Source organism: Choloepus didactylus, chromosome 2 (genome assembly GCF_015220235.1).
Source record: "Choloepus didactylus isolate mChoDid1 chromosome 2, mChoDid1.pri, whole genome shotgun sequence".
In the NCBI taxonomy this organism is placed as follows: Eukaryota; Metazoa; Chordata; class Mammalia; order Pilosa; family Megalonychidae; genus Choloepus; species Choloepus didactylus.
The window spans coordinates 240,785,105-240,804,554 of record NC_051308.1 but is presented as its reverse complement, the minus strand read 5'-3'; the positions used below and the strand labels follow the sequence as shown (position 1 = coordinate 240,804,554).

The window sequence follows — 19,450 nt, the reverse complement described above, 5'->3', positions numbered from 1 at the left end:
CTGTCCTCCACAACGCGCGGCCCGCGCGGGCCAGAAAGGCGGCAAACGCGGCTTGCAGAGGCGCAGCCCGCGCGGGCTCTGAGCAACTTCTCGGGTGTCCCGGGCCCTCCCGCCCACCAGCGCCCACAGACACAGCCTCCCCGGGCTGGAAATTGTGGGAAATTCCGTGCAAGACGAGGCGCAGCGCGTTGGGTTCGGGCAAGAATCGCGGCCGAGGCTGTACTGCCCGCGGACTTCTGAGGAAAATTCAGCGTAAAGGGGTTCGCCGAGGCTGGGCAGCAGCCGTCGGAGCTTCGCAGAGGCGAGGCTCGGAAGCCGAAGTCGGCCCCCAGAATCTTTCCGAGGAGACACAAGCCCCCTCCCGCAACGCCCGCGCGACGCCACGATGGGCCCCGCGCAAACGCCTCAGTCGCGGCATCGCCCCTTTAAGCGGCTCACGGCCCGGATTGGCTGCGCGAGGGAGGTGGGGCGCGGGCGGCGACGTCACGGCTCCGCCCGCAAGCTATATAGTGGCGGCGGCTGGGGTGGCCGCGGTGACGGCGGCCGAGTGTGAGGCAGTGACAGCGAGCGAGGCGGGCGGCGAGGCGCCTGCGCGATGTCCAGGCCGCTGAGCCCGAGGCGCTGAGCCAGCCGGGACGGACATGCGCGGGAGGGCGCCGTGGGGAGCTGCGGCTCGGCCGGGGTAAGGGGGCCTGGCGGGCCGGAGGGGGTGGGGAGGGCGGTGCCGCGCTACGCCTCCTCCGAGTGCCCGGCGCCGGCCGCCGGACTTGGGGCGCCGCCGGGCGACTCCCCAGGCGAGGGCGGGGGGAGCTAGCGCGGGAGGGGCCGACGCCTGCGGTGCGGGGCACAGACGGTCCCCTCGGCGGCGCGGACGGGGCCTGGGGGCGACCCCCGGTGGGGAACGCGCGGGGGGCGCCGCGGGCTGCCGGCGCCTGCCTTCTGTTCCTCTCCCCAGCCATGGTCGCCCGCGGCCCCCGCCCCGCCAGGGCCCTGCACCTCTCCGCGACCGAAGATTTCTGGCTTTGGTTTTTGGGTGGTTTGTTTTTTTCTCCCATTTTCCCCTTTATTTAAAATCGGGGCTGCGTGACCCCGTTCACCACTGTGTGCCGGTAAACCCTGTCCTCAGAGCTTGGGTGAGAGGCTACGTGTAGCCTCGGGAGTCCCTGCTCAGTCTCAGCGACGAAGGCAGTCCCTAGTCAGTGATTTTTAATTCATCGAGTAGCTCCGTGCCCCATTCTCCGCCCTGTTTTAAAAACATGCGGCTTTCCTCTGAATGTCCTAAATCCTGATTCAAAACGAATGGAACTGCAGAATTATGTATTCAAAGTGTGAACAGTTTATTGGGTCTTTCTCTCATATATAGCTCATGGGCTTGTACAAATTAGATGTCTTCTTAACCGTGATTGGTGCTGTATTGGTGCTTGCTAAGTCTTTATTAGGATTTCGTCATTGCTTGAAAGAAACCAGTCTCTTACCTGATAAAAATATGAATAGATTGTTAGTCATAAACTTAAGTGCAGTCAGAATAGAGACTGTAGCTTTAGAAGAGATGTGTTGGTGACTTTAGGTACACCTGCAACACAGGTAGGGCAGGACTGGTTTCTAGGCAACTGTCAGGGGTGAAGAAAGGTGAGTGTAAAAAGCCCCTTTTTTTTTTTTTTTAAACTTCTGGAGAACAAGTGTTCTCCTAAGGTTTGAGCTTTTTAAATCAGCCTTAAGAATACAATGGATATAAATTCATTGAGGAGACTGAAACATCTAAGTTCACCATACCTAGTCTTGCTTTTTGAAAACTAAACTGCATTCCTTCCTTCCTTTTTTTTTTTTTTTTAAATTTCTGTAATTATACAATTTTAAGTGATAATTTACATAAAACAGAGACCAAAGACAAGCTAGGTACCTTTTTCAGCAACTGACTTAAGTTTGCTAAAACCAAAATAAAAGAAACTAGTTACCTGTTAGCATGCTGACTATGACTGGTTACCAGTATGTTATCAACCAAGCTCTTTTCCAGATTTTAGTGCTTTTGAAGAGAGATAAACGTAGGTTTTAGCATGTACACAAGATACTATTTTGTCATTTCCCTCATTCACACAGAGGTTTATTTTCAGCTGTGTGTTCCACTGAACACTAGCTAATGGGTGACAGAGGTCTTGGACTAACAAGTTTTAACCTAACTGATAGATTGTAAACTCCTCAAGGGCAGGAACTCTGCCTTGAATAGCTTCTATCTTACACAGCCTTGCACTTAGCTGATGGTTGATAAATAACTGCATGTAGGCACATTTTATTAAGGCTCAGCAGGATTGGACCAGTCACTGATAAGGGTGGGAAAGCACATCTGTTCAGTTTTTTAATGGCTGTTATGAAATGACTGGGTTATTCGTATTTTTGACAGATAGATAAAATTACTATTTTAATGAATTGTTTTTCCTCCTTTGGTTCACAATAGATAACTTCTTTTCATGAAATCTAATTATACCATAGACTTGAGTTTTTGTGTGAAAATTACTCTTAACTGCTGCTTCTCAGAAGTTGAAGCAGATAATACTTCCTTTCTGCTAATAATAATAGTAGCTTTTAAAAGCAAGTTGCCTAAATTACAGGTACAATCTAACATGCTTGAAACTGACCTGATTGTCTACATACCATCAGGTTGCTTTAGAAAGGTGAGCAGAGGAGGGAAAAGGTGGTGCCAAGGGTAATTCCAGGAATTTGAATGTCATAGGCTCCCTGTTCGGAGAAACCACTCTGCTTGGAATCTAAATAAATCTGAATAGGTACCTCATCAGCAGGATTCACCTAGCATCCTTTGGTGCTGGTGTTTGGCCATGCTTTATAAAAGCTAATGAATAACTCACTAGATAAACACTCTCCAGTTGTGGTATTCTGGCATTATTCACTCAGTATAAACACATGCTTTGCTTCAGGGTCCTGAATGTAAGTTACTAGCTTAAAAGAGAATTCGTTTTAAGGTAGGGAAAAATTAGTGTGCGATTCATATTTCAGGAGGGGATCAAAAGATTCTGAGATTTGGAGTCTTTGTTGATAACTTTAGTAAAATTTCTTTATTCCATAAAATTGGGCAGTGTTACTTAAAGACCATTTGGCTATATAGGAATAGTATGAGCCATAATGTCAATTGGGTAAGTCCCAGTCTTCCAGCTTGCAATAAATACATTTTTAAAATATGGTGCCCTGGCTGAATGAATAGGGTTCTTTTCTACTCTAAAATGCCATGATTCAACAAAACAGTACAGTAACGGGGGAAACAGTAGGAATAATAAGGATTAGAAGACATTGTCCAAAAGTTCTTATGAAGCACTTACAAAATATGAAACTCAAAAAGATACAGATTGTTTAAAAAAAAAAATACGGTTCACTCTGCCTGGCATGTTCTTTGCCTAACTCTTCTTGTGGCTGCCTCGTTCTCATCCTTCAGATTTCTGTTTAAAAAGTTACCTACTCCAGGAGGCCTCCCTGACCACCTGTGTAAATAGGGCCGCCTCCACCAATCCACCATACTGTTTTCTTGGGAGTTACTACAATTTGAAATTGTTTGCTTGCTTATTGTCTCTGTCCCTCATTAGAGTGAAGGCTTCAACAGGCAGCAACCACGGCTCCTTTTCTCACCTAGCATATTATGTAACCCAGAATAAGTATTTGCTAAACATTTGTGAACAGAATAAATTAAGCCATGCCCTCCTAAGAATTTGTGAGCGAAACACTGAGTCAAGTTCCAGTTGTGTTCCTGTCTCTGCACCTGACCAGCACTTGGGGCTGGAGAAGTCAGTTCGCGTCCTCTCCTTCACTTTCCCCACTTATGATCCGCAATGTGAGCAGGAGCCAGGAGGTTGTTACCTAAAGTGAAGATCCTGCAGAAAGGAGAGGTTGTGAGGTGTTGTGGAGTTCCTGGGCTAGGGCAGGGGAGCTGTCACCGCCTCACTGATCACAGGGAGGAAGACGTTTAACCTCACTTCATTTCCTCATCTGCAAAGTGGGGATTATAATCCCTGCCTCCTCTTAGAGGATGTTGTGGGGATCAAGTGAGATAATGGGAAAGAAAGTTCTTTGTAATTTGTAGAGGGCCTTACACATGTTCTGTTATTGAATTCCGGATTTTACAGTAGAGCCTGATTATAATGCCACCATTGGAATCCATGCTGTGGATAATGCCCTTTGGGTATATGTAGTAACCCCTTTTTACGAGTAAAGGCAGACCGGTATCAAACACCGTGTGGTAACGGTTAGTTATATTGTGGTGGGGCTTCAGTATATCAATAAAGATTGAGGGCTTCAAAGGAATTGTTTGAAGTGGTCATGGACTGTAAAATGAACACCCAAAACTCTCCCTTTTTAAATTACAATAAATAACTCTCATAGCAGAATTTGAAGGAGTTAAAGTAAAACAGGAACTTTTATAGGCTAAGGATTACCCAAGCAAAACTATTACCAAGTAGTAAATCCCTGAAAAAGTGTATCTGAGCTATCCTTCTAAATTGAGCATGGTACTAGGTCAAATCTTATTCCACCTGTTTCAAGAGCCTTAGGGACCGGAAAAGGTAGTGTGGTCGTGAAGAGTGTGAACTTTGAAGCCAGGCTCCCTTGGTTAAATCCTGAGCAAACTTCTTAACTCTGTGCCTCGGTTTCCTCATCTGTAAGGATAGTAATAATAGTGGCCCCCCTCACAGGGTTGTTGAGAGATTAAAGAAGTTAATACACAAAAAGCACTTAGAATGGTGCCAGGCAGGTAAACAACCAGTGGATGCTACCTTTTATTCTCATTGGTGTTATATTCATTGTCACCATCACACCACAACCATTGGGTGACTTAAATGCACTCATTGTCACTGAGATAGAATTCATTAAGAATAGGATAGAATTCTATTTTGGCATTAAATCCATTATGTATATGTGAAAAAGAAATAACATTTTTCCATCCTCTCTGTGTAGTGCTCTTGACTGTATTATATGAAAAGTACAAAGGACAAGAAAATGGATGCCTGCTATCACACTAATAAAAGTTTGTAGGAAACCAAGTGAAAAAAGAAGGCAATCAATGATGACTGTGTTAATTGAACGAATAGGTTTTTCTTTAACTTGCCATTTCTTAAAATGCTTAACTAGAAAGCATTCAAAATTATTCAACAAACCATGCCTTTTAGCTTTAATCTGGCAGTCTCAAGATTTAGCTTCTGCTTAGAGCTCTTTCTCCCTTCAGTCTGCTTAGATAAATTATTTTCCTTGTTGCCTCAATTTTCACCATCTACAAATAAGCCATTATGAATTAGGCATGTTGAACAGTCTCTGAGGAATGGAGCTACAAGCGTGATAAAATATTCCTCCTCACTACACTGAACTACATTGTAATTTGTCTGAAACCATCAAGTTTAGCTTGAATTCATGCAGGAGTATTTTACGCACTTGATTAACATAAAATGCTTAAAAGTCTTCTATGCTTTTAAAGGCTTTTTATGCATTCCATGGTAGCAGGGTCCAATGAAGGAAACTTTCTTCAATGAAGGAAATTTTCTTAACTTCCCTCTCCCCCTTTCCCTAGCCCCAAACCACCTATTAAAGCCTATTAAAATGAAATCTGAGAAAAAACTTGAATTGGAGCCTTTATTTTAAAAAATCTGTGCAAAATTGTCCTTTTGATTGGAGTAAACAAACTCAGATTACACATTATAACCATCAGAAATAGTGAATACGTTAATTTTCTTAGATTGCTCATAAAAATTAAAATAAATTTTCTAAAACAGCTAAACAATGTGTCAAATAGTTTGGCTACTAGTGCTTTAGATACTAATAATTAAAATTGGTAGTAGCTTTTTTCATTTTCCCAAAGGTGATCATTTCATTTGAACATAAAGATAAACCTGCAGACATTGGTATATTTGGGGAGAATCTAAAATCATGGAATTGTCATGTCCCTAAATCAGTTTCTGTTTTACAAATTTTAGCTCTAAACGTAGTTACCTTATCTCTCTCTGGGTATGGATCTAGTTATGTAGGTAATTTTTAAATGCAGCTGAAAAGACCGTTTATCACTCTGAATAAACAGAAATCAGGTTCTAAAACCAGATTGAAAGAAGGAAATTACATCACACACTTAAATAAGGAAGTACTGGGCAGAACTGGATGAGTTGTGTGACAAAAATGTGCCCCTCCTCCTCCTGTGGATTGCTCCTGAGATTTATTAATGAGATCTGGTGGCGAGGTAAGCATATTTACTGTCTTAAGGTAGCCTGGTTTTTTAAAATGGTTTCAAAGAGACTCCTCAAACGCAAGTCATGTGATTTCACCTTAGTGAAGAATGTGCAGTATGCTTTTAGTGTAACTTCTTTTACGGATTTAAATTTAACCACAAAAACACAATAGGTACATTGTAATCCAGAAGGAATAGTGAGTAAGAGAAGGTAAAATTCCTTGCGTTCAGGAAGCACTCCCTAATTTAATCACTTCAAATACTTAGGGAGCAACAGAAACCAAACTGGAAAGTTACCTTGTTAACCATTTAAACTTGTAATTCTACCAAGTCTGCAAACTATCCACTTTGGAATTTTGGAAATGATTTTTATAAGTTTCCCCTGTGTTACGTATCCTAAACTTGTTGCGTTGTTACCGGGCAGTCTTCCACTCCAGCATGTGAAGTTTATCCTTTAAAATCTTTGCTTTTTCCCTTAATTCTTTACTGACAGTATGCACGAATCTTTCATATAATTACTTTTTAAAAAATTAAATGAGAATTTAATCATTTAATAAATAATTATTAGGAACTAATGGTGTCAGGTCTTCTAGAAGATTTGGAGGGTGGAAGGAGAGTTGAGGCATGGCACAAAATAACCCAGTAACGCAGAGCATAGTAACACACTGCTTTGGTTTTTTTCATGGAAAGCAGAGGATTCATGGAGAAGGCTGTATACGAGATGACCTTAAAAAATAAGTTGAATTCTAACAGATATTTGGAGAAAAGGAAAGGCAAAGAACTAGAAGAAGATAGATTAGGGCAGTGTTGGGGAGGCCTTGCATGCCAGGCTAAGGAGCCTTGGAAGGTTTTTGAGCAGTGGAAGGTCTGAGTTTGAGATGTAGTTGAGGATTCTTTTGAGCTGGTACTGGTGGGTATGATGAAGTGGGTATTTTCAGACCCAAAGCAGAATGGTGCCAGTGAATAGAAGAAGATAGATCTGAGAAACAATGTAGAAATAGGCTATGGAACTTGGTGATTGAATGTGTATCTGCTGAGCCTCAGTTTGGAAAATGGTGCCTTGAGACGTGTGATCCTCTTAGACCAGGAACTGGTTTAGGGATGGAGGGCTGGGGGAGTGAGTGAAAGGAGGAGTTTGGTTTGCAGAATTTGACATGCCAGAGGACCATCCAAGTGGAAGGATAATCACCAGAGAATAGTAAATGAAAAGTTGAAGCTTGAGCCAGGGCTAGAGTCAAATTTTCAGGAGCTGCCCGGATGTAGTTGAAGCCATAGAAGTGTGGCTAAAACTCCAAGGGAGAGCATATGTAGAGAAACACATGGTTTCTGTAGGGTGTGGGTGTGGTTTTCTCCTCCCTTAAATTAAAAGAAAAAATCAAGAGAGATTAACAGGAAAAGGTAGTTCTTATTTGAGATTGGTATTTAATTGCATTTTTTGATACTGTAAAAAGGCTGAAGAGATTAAGTTCATAAATTCTAGGAAATGTATTATGCCCAGTTATTTGGATCCTGGTCCATGCCTTGCTGTCTGGATTAACATTAACTTTCATCATTTTGCATTTCATAACAGAGTGCCATCTTGTTCCTTTACATACTGATTTTCCCACAGAGGTATGTTTTTTCAGTTGTTTCCTGATGAATTGTTGGGCACAGCTAGTTTTTCAGTTGAAAGGGAATAAATAAAATTTGAAACACTGCAGCATTAGTGAAATTTCACTTGAACAGTGTGTTTCTTTTAACTTGACATTGACTAAATGGATTCATTTTTCCCCTGTAGAATACATCTACTGAATGCTAAAGGATTTTGAGAGAGATGTACAAAGAGTCCCAGGTGACTTCATCCCCTTCAGTGTACAACCTAAGGGATACATTTTAAAAGTTTCCTTCCAATCCTATGGTACCTTGCCTTTTTTAAGTGTACAGTTTAAGTTATTTTCCAAAAGAAGAGAACACGCACTTATATTGCCCTCCTCAGCTTCTCCCATGCAAACAAGTAGGAAGTTCAGACAGTTTCATAACATGGCCCATTCACAATTCCCCATTGAAATTTAGAGGCAGGTCACCTTCTATGAATACACAAAGACACTATTGTGGTCAGAAGTGAGCTGGCTTAGTGAACACAATTCTTTTTATACTAAAAAAATTTTTTTTTCTTAAGAAAGCTAACAAGTAGGTGATGGAAACAATGCTTAAAAAATAACTTTCTAGAACATATAAATAATTTTAAGTGACCACTGAAATGTAAGTTTGGAATTCCAAGGCAATTTCAGAAGTGGCGATGGTTACACAATCATTCTGTTGAAAGCTAAGATTTAGATGGCATTAGAGGCTGACACAGTAATTACTAGGAGGACTTGTTGGCTTGCAGACAGGTGGGGGCTGGGCCTGCAGAATCCCCTGCAGCATTTGCCTGTAATCTGGATGAGCGATCTTCAAACGTGTGCTTTCAAACTACTTAAATACCATATTCTTCTTCCTATCTTGCCTTTCATTTTTATGTTACCACAGATACTTTCCCTCTAGTCTTGCCAGTGCTTGTAGAATGCTTAGTAAAAGCACCATAAACCACTGGGCTAAGTAGGCAGAAAGCTCAGCAATATTTTTAAAAACTGGTTTTCTAAATTTTTTATACTTCTGCTTGATTCAGGGAAAGTGTATGTTTAAATGGGGAAATGACATATTTGCTTCATTTCAATAAGAAGCTAAAATCAACCATTAAAAAATTCCCAATGATTTAGATTTCTTAAACAATGGATTTTTTTCTCTTAATCATTTCTTTGAGACTGAATTAAAGAAAAAGAATCCTTGACTAATTTGAAATCATACTAAACCTATTTTTAAATCTCTGCCTAGTGTATCAAAACAGCTGACTTTGGGAGAGTGAAAAACAGAATCAGTAGTTGGAGTTCTTCCTCTTTACATCATCCCTGCAATCTTTAACCTGCAGAACGACTTTTTACATGGAAAAAAAAATAATAAACACTTCCAGAGTACTTTTTAGATCTTCAGCTAAAAAAAAAAGCCCGATGCCTCATACCTTGCATACACTCGGTACAGATGACAATAATTAGATGGCATCAAACAGTCATTCAACAATCATTCACTTATTGAGCACCACTAATGTCCCAGGTACTGATGATTAAAAGGTGACTGGGACCTAGCTCTGTTCTTGAGCTCTCAGTCTAGTAGAAGGTGACAGATTTATAAACAATAGATTTGAAGTTGCTGAGCCTTTAAAAACAAAGCTGAAAAATAACCTGTGTCCCACCCCCCTAGAGCAAACATGTCCTATGCATCTTTGCGTCATCCTCAGGTCTTAGCAGAGTGCTTAGCACACAGTAGGTGTGTGCATGATTATTAGGAGAATTAGAAAGTGTTATATGATAAAGGTTATGTGAACAAAGCCCACAAGTCAACATTATATAGATAGTCGATAAATCATGTCCTAGCAACCAAGCTTACTGTAAGTAAACATGTATATCTGAAATGGATGATATGAATATTGGTGACCTTCTGGCAGAGAAGGGGTCTGCTGGATGCTTATTAAAGCTTATTTAAAGAATAATTAAAACGAAAGTTAAAAAGAGGCTATGGGAAGCCGTCATGTAAAATCTGCCGGGGGTGGGGGTGGGGGTGGGGTCCTAAAGTTTAGGAACTACTAGATTAAGAAAAATGTACTTAGCTTTGAAATCCATGCCTTGCATCCAGGATCCAGGCTAGACATGAACTCCTGGGCATTTCACAAAGGATGATGTAAAAAGTGCATCTTTAAATTTATCTTGAAAAGGGAGGGAGAAAGCTATCTCCAGGACTCCACTGAAGCTAGTAATCTTGCAGAATTTGATTTTTACAGAATAATGGAAATTAGTATCTTCATATATAACTGTTTCTTTTCTGAACAAGTAATAACTGAAGAATTTGTCTTCCATAGCCAACCCTGAAATCCAAATCAAGTAAACACTAGGCTGTGAGCTAATCAGGAGCTGGTACCACAGAATCTCTCTTTAATTTAGGCATTTGGTTTTAGTGAATATTAGTTCTGCAGTATAAAATAAATAAATTTTGAAATTACTTTTTGAGCTTGGGGAAAATAAGTACAATTCACTTGTGCTTTGTGCCCAGCACAACCATACATTGGAAGGTTGGTTTAATATAGGAGGTTAGAGAAAGGTTAGTGTGCTTTGGCAAACAGCGTGGTTTTCTGTGCAACTGTCAGGTCCTGCAATAAGGGGTCTGCGTTTGCTGGAAATAGACTGTTTCTGACTTTACTGAAATATTTGAAGTCTTGGATTAGTATTTACAAAAGAATTATTTTTAATGTCTACATTTAAATGCCCTCATAAGAAGAACTGCTTAATATAAAAACATAAGAAATAAATTTAAGTCTGCAACTAAATTTTTCTGTCAACATCCCCCCAGATTCTCTAAAGCTAACTATTTATGCTGTGATTGACATTATCCTAATGGAGGTATTTCTGAATTGTTTCCCTTACTCTCTCATTCCACCCAACCCCCTTTCCCCAGGGAATGAAAGCTACTGGTTGACTAAAACCCCTGGGCTTCCCAGTTTGGAGTCATCCCAAAATAAGGCACAATGTCAACAGCAGGAGTTGCTGCTCAGGAGATTAGAGTCCCCTTAAAAACTGGATTTCTACATAATGGCCAAGCCATGGGAAATATGAAGACCTGCTGGGGCAGTCGCAGTGAGTTTGGAAAGTAAGTAGGGAATATAATGCCACCGTAATCCATATAAATTTGTGATGTTAAAATGAGATAGATAATGAGACTGCTACATGTTTATGACCAAGGTGTTTTTCCTTGTAGTAACTTTTTCAATATTGACCCAATAACCATGGCCTGCAAGCTGAACTCCACTGCCGAGGCACACCTGCCATCTCTTGGTATGTACTCTGAAAATCTGAGTGAAGTTAAACACTGGAAGAGGAAGTTGGCAGTCTGGATTAGTATTAGCTTGTCCTCCAGCATTATTTTTTTAATGAGGAAACAACCTGAACTATTTCCAACAATAGTCTGACCCCTAGTGGCAACAGATTCCGACGATCCCTTGTTCTTCACAAATGATTGCACCTGAGTCACTGGTTCCTGACTGGAACTGCTGGTGGAAGGTGACCTTTTAAAATCAAGAATTAAGTTCTAATCCCAGCTGTGATGCATACTTAACTTTTAGACACCTTGGACAAGATCTCTAATCTTTCTTAATAATATTGAATGCATGTTTGACCGTGGTCGGTGAAAGTAGTAAAAATGTTATTTAAACCTTAGTGAAGTATGTCTGTAGGACTTTTCATGTGAACAATCTGTTCCATACATTTTTGTCAAGAGTTCCTTATCAGTTAGACACATGGCAAGTGAGCCCATCTACTTGAAATAATGTGAGGGTGCTGGCAGTAAGGCCCTTATCTCACTCATGCCCTGTGTGCCTTGTATTGTCATATCTCTCAAGTGGCAAGGCTGGTATTCATGTAAATTATATGCTGTTCAGCTTCTGTGAGTGTTGCACACGTCACAAACTTGCCTGTGTGGGTGTGCACCATGCACATGTCCAAGGGAGATAGAAGAGATAATTTGTTCTTTGAACCAGATCATGTGCATTAACAATCTTCTGGTCTCTAATTACACCTGTGGTTGTTGCATGGGTGTTCTCAGGGTTATGGCAGTCAAGTATTTCAAATAGTTTAGGCAGAAAGCATAAGTGGCTGAGGCTCTACCTCACTTGGGTGGGGAGAGGCTTGTTGAACTTTTATTCATATCTCGTACTCGTTTTCTAGGGCGTACGTCAAAATCTGCTCCAGTGGATGGTCACTGCTTTGCAGAAACTGGTCCACCCCAGAAATCCAGCTTGCCCCCTCTTGTTATTCCCCCAAGTGAAAACTTGGGACGACATGAAGAGGATCAAGTTGCATGTGGTTTTAAGAAACTTTCAGTAAATGGGGTTTGTGCTTCTACCCCTCCACTTACACCCATAAAAAACTCACCTTCCCCTTTCCCCTGTGCGACTCTCTGTGAACGGGGTTCTAGGCCCCTTCCACCACTGCCTATCTCTGAGGACCTCTCTCTGGATGAGACAGACTGTGAGGTAGAATTCCTAACTAGCTCAGATACTGACTTCCTCTTAGAAGACTGTACACTCTCTGACTTCAAATATGGTGTTCCTGGCAGGCGAAGCTTCCGTGGGTGTGGACAGATCAATTATGCATATTTTGATACCCCAGCTGTTTCTGCAGCAGAAGATCTCAACCTTGCATGCGATCAAGATGGAAGTGTCCAAACTTCAAATCCTCCTCCACCACAAACCCACCGAAGATTAAGAAGATCTCATTCAGGACCAGCTGGATCTTTTAACAAGCCGGCCGTAAGGATATCCAGCTATTTACATAGAGCGTCTCCGAATTCCGATGAAGACAAACCTGAGGTTCCCCCGAGGGTTCCCATACCTCCTAGGCCAGTAAAGCCAGATTATAGAAGGTGGTCAGCAGAAGTGACTTCTAGCACCTACAGTGATGAAGACCGGCCTCCCAAAGTCCCACCCAGAGAACCTTTATCACGGAGTAACTCCCGCACACCAAGCCCTAAAAGCCTCCCGTCTTACCTCAATGGGGTCATGCCCCCCACTCAGAGCTTTGCCCCTGACCCCAAGTATGTCAGTAGCAAAGCCCTGCAAAGACAGAACAGCGAAGGATCTGCCAGTAAGGTTCCCTGCATTCTGCCCATTATTGAAAATGGGAAGAAGGTTAGTTCAACACATTATTACCTACTACCTGAGAGACCACCGTACCTGGACAAATATGAAAAGTTTTTTAGGGAAGCAGAAGAAACCAACCCAAGCACCCAAATCCAGCCATTATCCGCTAACTGCAGTATAGTTTCGGCCCCAGAAAAACTGGACTCCAAAACAAAAATGGACATGGGGGGCCATGTGAAGCGTAAACATTTATCTTACGTGGTTTCTCCTTAGACTTTGGGGTCATAATTCGGCAGAGGTTACATAGGAGGGAATGGTTCTCAAGCAGTTTTCCAATTTGATTGAGAGTCACAGAAAAATCTTTTAGATTGCAGGATAAATAGTTAGACTCTCTTGGTCTCAGAGAGGGAGGTTTAGAGCAGTTGTGAGGTGCTGTTCTGCGAGAAGCCCTGATTTTGTTAGCATTGGAGAAAAGTCCATTCAAGTCTATAATTTAAAGATGTGATGATGGGAGGGGGGATGGGGACACGTTTATATATGCATACATCATATACAATATATAAACTTGTGGTGTAACCATTGACCATAGTGGCAGGTTAACCAATTAGGTTCTATCTTAGAGTAATATATATATTCAGAATAATAAAAACTCAAGTTGGAGAAATGACTCTTGATAAGACAGAAAGTTGAGCAAATGGAAGAAAATACAGTATTTGTTTAGATCAGAATCATTAAAAATTATTTTTATTTAGTAGTTTTTAAGATTTCTGGCTTTTAGGCTTGTTATATTTTTGTTTCCTTTATTTTTGCAAATGGTCTTTTCCTTTGATGCAGGGTATGCGTTCTTTACCATGACTGTACCTACCTAGTTAAAAACCACCCCGAAGTCTGATACTTCCAGGGTTCATTTTGTTTCATTGAGGGCAGGAGCTAGCAGTTTATTTGGCAACCATATTCCCACCTGTATGTGTCTCACATTTGGAAAAACGAAATGATAAAATCAGTAAATAATTATTCTGTAACAATTCCTGCTTTATCCCACCCACTAAAATGACCCACTGTCATGCATGCCCCACAGAGACAATGGGGCCCGCTAGACTCGGCGGAAAGCATGCTAGTTGCCAGTGTTCAGGATGACAGTTTTAAGCAATAATGAAGCAGTTAGCTATGTGATTGAGAGTTTTTTTGTGTGGGGATGTGTGTTGTGTTTTTTGTTTTTGTTTTTTTAGACTCTGTTAATAAATAAATACAACACAAGCTGGCCTTGTGTTGCTGGTTCCTATTCAGTATTTCCTGGAGATTGTTTGCTTTTCAAAGTAAAACACTTCTGACCAATAGCACAGTATGTCTTAATTCCAGAGGTCACATCAGCATCTTTCTGCTTTTAAAACTCTCACAAGTGGCTGCTCCACTGCTTCAGTTCGATCCAGTGAGACCTACAGCTTGTGCACATATTTTCACATGCTTTAATGTATTTATCTTGTACAGATAAGCCCAAAAGAGAAGGTGCTCACTAACAGAGGTACATTACCACAATGTTCTCTAAACAGGTAAACAGGCTGTTTACAGTTTAAACTGCTGAATGATATTATTTGAGCTATTTAAAGCTTATTATATTTTAGTATGAACTAAATGAAGGTTAAAACATGCTTTAGAAAAAGGCACTGATTTCTGCATTATGTACAGTATTCATTTGTTGCATTATTTTGAATATTGTCTTTTCATTTTAATAAAGTTATAATACTTATTTATGACACCGTTAATAATGTTTCTTGCCTAAACTCTTATAAAATGTCTCAAGTAATTTGACAACATTACCATTTTTAAACAAAGGGAAGATTCTTTGTAGTTTCATATTTACTTGAAATTTACTGTCATTCCCTAAAATGACAAATAATTTGAGTAATTTATATTTAAGTATTATAAAGCAATGTACAGTGAAAATGGGCTGTTTAGATTTGTTGATAACCACTAAGAAAGTGAACTTGAATTAACTCTGGTAAATTACTACCAAAATACTGAGAATCTGGTGGGGAGGGTCCAAATTTGGAGAATGCAGTGGAAGAAACAAGCTCTGCACAGACTCGATTTGACTCATTTTGGGTTTTAGGCCCAGGTCAGGATTACTATGGGCCCTGTGGGAGGCTTTGTTTCTTGTTTGGTGTTGGGACCACCAAAGGAATCCCAGCCTGTCTTGGCCTCTTGAAGATGCGAGTCCACAGCCACCCAGAATGCTTCTAGTGGCCTTTTAGTGGAAGGAGGAAGTGAATGCTGCTCATGTACTCTCCAGCGTCCTTGGTCCTTTCCCTTGTTCTCAGCTCCTTTCTGCCCTGTTGCTAACCCACGCTGCCCCCTGTGGTGCTCCCAACACTCCTCCCCGGGTCCTCTATTTCATGGGTGGTGGCAGCAATGGCTCTCAGTGACCTGAGCACCCCACCTGCATCCTGCATGGTGCTTGATGCTCTGGAGTGAAGAGTGTGGACTCTACAGTTAGGCTGATCTGGATTAGAACTCCATCTCTGTCTCTTTCTAATGGTGGTTTAAATTCTCTGTACTTCAGTTTTCACATTGGTAAGATGGCAAGTGGGGGTTGTAATAAGATCTATGATATGGAATTACTTTGTGCCAACTGCATGTAAACCACCATGGCATCTGGTATACAGTAAGGGCCAAATACATGTTCATTGTTTTGTGATCATCCATTACTCTCAGTCACTCTGAAAACTGGGTATTAATTTCTGGCATTTTACAGATGAAGAAATGGCTCAGGAAGTTCATTTAGCAGGCATTTATTGAATACCAGCTACATGCTAGGTCCTGGAAAAGCAGGCACAGTCTCTGCCCTTGTGGAATTTAAAGCAATTAGAATTTTTGATGTGCTAGAAAGGCAGTGAACTGTGGCAGTGACAGAATAACAAAGGGGGATCCTACCTCTCCCTGATGATAGTCAGTGAAGTCCACAAGGTTAGAAGCTTGGCTGAAGGTAAGGGGGGAATGGAAAGGGAGGACTAGTAACTAGCAGAGGAAACAAGTATGTGTATGACCCTGTGACAGGGAAAAGCAGGACATCTGCAGAAGCTGGAAGCTAGTGTGGCTACAGTAGGATTAGGATAGGTGGTGGAAAATAGTAGTGGAGCCACTCAAAGTCTCAGCAGGTAGTAACATGATCTGTATTAAAAGATGCCTGGCTGTTGTGTGGGAAACAGGCTGGAAAGAAGCAAAAGGACACAGAGACAGAGGCTCCTGGAGTCCAGAGCAGAGATAAGAGGGCTTGGCAATGGAGAGGGAGACAAGTGAAAGGCATGGAGAGAGACTGAGGAGGTAGAAGCAGCAGGTTCGAGATGACAGGTACACCCACCACCCTTCTGATTCAAGTTCCCTGGCCCCTCTTCCTTGGCGCCCAGCCATGACCGGCACAGCTTGGGCAGTAAATCCTTGTTGATGGAATGTCTGAATGAAGCACATAACACTTATCTGCATCACATTTTTTGCCTTTTTCCCTCCACTACCTTTTCTTCATATTATGGTCAAGAATATCTTTCATTAGTTACATCTTTCCTCTAATCTTTGTCTTTTTCTTGATTTTGTGAAAATGTACTTCCCCTGATTTTTCCTGGCCAAGCAAATATGCCTAGCCATTATGCTAACGCCAAACTACCAGGACACAGTCTAGCATTTGCTAAGTTATTCCTCCAAGTCAACACATGGAGCAAACTGAATCCTAAACAGTTCTCATGGCACAGATCTGCCCAGGTCCGCCTGATGCTCTTAGCTGCGGCTCAGGCAGGTGCCGATGAGAAAGCCGACGGGAAAACACCTGTCTTGAGTTGCCCTTCATGCATTGTTGAGTTTTCTTTTATCTTCCAGTCTGAGGCATTATCCAGTAACAAATACAGGCCTATGAGTCAGGAAATGAAGGCTCCAGTCACAACCTTTTACTCACATTCTATGTGAAGGGTTAACAACTTCCCTGAGCCTCACTTTCCTCATCAGTATAAATGAGACCACAGCAGAGCATTTTACAACATTACACAAACTAAGGGATTTATTAGTAGTCACTGTTTCATTGGAGGCAGAAGCTAAGGTCAAGAGGGCTCATTTGTAAATCAATTCAAAGTTTGGATATTATTAAATTGTAAGATAATTTCTGTGCTGCAATAATCAAGTGTGTTGCCTGCTCCTACTTTTATTAAATTCCAAAAATATGCTAATTGGAATTTAATGTTTATATTTTGCTTATTTCTCTCTAGATATCTCAAGCAATGTCTTAACTATTTTATGAAAACTATCTTGGGCTAAGAGGACATTTCTTTACCCCCAGGGACCCTATTCAAGAAAGAGGCCCACAGAGTCTTCTAGAGCAATCCATGGCTGATTAGAGAAAAGAGAACCATATCCATTTGTACTGGTTCCAAGGAAAAAAAAAAAAAAAAAAAAAAAAAATATATATATATATATATATATATATATATATATATGTAGCTGGTCTCCTTTGGTTCTTAATTTCATCACCTAATTTATAGTTTTAGGGGATTCAGAACTTTCTTAAAAATGAGTAATGCTCCTAGCACCGTATTTCATACAGGTTTTTTTAACTTGTTATTTTGAAATAATTATAGACCCACAAAAAGCTTCAAAAATAGTAGAGATTGGCTCTGGATACCCATCACCCAGCCCCAAAACATCTTACAAAATTATGGTACATTGACATTTGACACTGACATTGGCATAATACTCATACAGTGGATTTGATTTAGAAACAGCCACAGTCAAAAGTAGGTCCTACTTTAAAAATCAGTTGAAAAGTTAATTTTTGCCTTCTATGAGGATTTTTGTAAAAAGTTAGTATAACTTGAAATGTTGCTATTTAAATATTTATACATTGGGGTAATGGTGATTGAGAAACAAGATAAAATTGACCCGTGTTAACTTTGATCTGCCCAAGTTTTATGTGAGGTTAATTTGTATTCACTCTGGTAAAGGCAGTTCTTTAATTAAGCTCTGAGGACTCACGCACGGTGGCTCCTTTCAAAGGCCTTCACGTGCACACAGCCCAGAGGCTCCACATCTTTGAATCTGCAACGAGGGACAAACTAGGAGGCAAGGGGTGAATTTCTAACCTGGGCCTGAAGTGTTGAGGTAGCCTTGTCCTTAAGAAGATAAGTTTCATTCACACTAAAATACACCTAGGGACTTGTTTCCTTTGCAGACTAGGTCGCTTGACAAACACTCTGGCCCTTTTCCACTCCACATGTGAACCATGCAACTTCTAAGAAGTGCTTGATTTTTATTTGGGAAAAGTGGAAAAAAAAGGAAAGGAGAGGAAGAAAACATTCAAATGTTGTTCAAACTTGGTTGGCCTCACCTTCTAGTCCCCATAACTAAGTGAAAAAATAGGATTTAGACATACCTAACACAATTTGATTGTTGGGAGGGTGTGAATGTTGATGCTTTCTTTTCACTCATTTGTATCCAACTTCAGGCTCCTCCTGCCCAAGCCACTGAAAATCTACGGCGAGAGCATGTTTCGACAAGCTCACCCCTGCTTTCATGTTACCTGCCCAGGATTCAGAGTGGCAGAGGCTGTACTTGGCATACCTCAGGAAATCAGTTCCATCTCAACCATGTAACTCATTTATTCCTCAACGTCAGCCACCACATGGCAGCAGAGGCGTTGGGGCAGGGGGATGGGAACGGGCTGGAAGGATTCCATTGCAAGTCCTTGTTTTCACCTGCGAAGAGAGCCTGCTGCCAGGCCCCTGGGCTCTGCGTGCCTCTCAAATGCCATCATCTCTCACCCTGGGGTCCCAGAACCTCCAGGAACCCCAAAGCAAGGAAGCCCGTAGTTAGGAGTGCAGATTCACCAAAATGGCATCCAGGAAAGCCACAAATCTGCTCTTTATTGCAGACAGAGTTAAAAGGGGAGGGGAAGGGGGGGCTTGGCTGTTGTCATCGAGGGACTAGCCCTCAGGAATGTAAATGTATCAGTTAGCTGGACATGTTCCTACCTAGAAAAGCAGCACTTTCCTTCCTGGAAAACAACTTTGCATCCACAGCAAATAAATATCTTAATCATATGCTTCGTGCTTTTTTCCTCATTTTACAGTCATGAGGGCTCACTCGAGCGCCTTCCCTCGAGACAGCATGACTTTTCGTACCCTCTTCGCTGGTGTAAGTCAGACGAGCCCGTCTTCCGGGCCACAGCCCTGAACCCATCCTCCAGCGGTGCCTCTGACCAGTGTGCAGGAAGCTGGAGTTTGCCTGTTTTGAATTCCTAGCTGTCCTGATGTTCTTAGATGAGCTAGTGTTCCCGTACACAGCGTTTCTACTTGGTAACTGATAGAAGTTCTAGGCTGACCAGAAGCCAAGCGACAGTGCCTCCAGTTCAGCGAGGAGTGGAAGCCGAGGGCTGCTAACCCAACTCCAGGCTGCAGAGGTAACTCTGAGCACCCACAGTGGCCCCGAAGCATGATCTGACTTGTCGGCACAGCGCGTCATCCCAGCCCCAGAGCCTCTAATTACACGTCTGTTTGGAAGAA

At 41.7% G+C, this 19,450-nt stretch overlaps 1 protein-coding gene across 1 annotated transcript; it reads left to right on the top strand.

The window, feature by feature from the left end:
* Positions 1-545: 545 nt before the first annotated feature.
* ERRFI1 (ERBB receptor feedback inhibitor 1) lies at positions 546-14,658 on the top strand. The gene is made up of 4 exons (XM_037828602.1): positions 546-682; positions 10,733-10,924; positions 11,033-11,109; positions 11,998-14,658. The coding sequence occupies exons 2-4, from the start codon at positions 10,803-10,805 to the stop codon at positions 13,182-13,184; spliced, it is 1,386 nt and encodes a 461-aa protein (XP_037684530.1). The 5' UTR covers positions 546-682; positions 10,733-10,802; the 3' UTR covers positions 13,185-14,658.
* Positions 14,659-19,450: the final 4,792 nt, after the last annotated feature.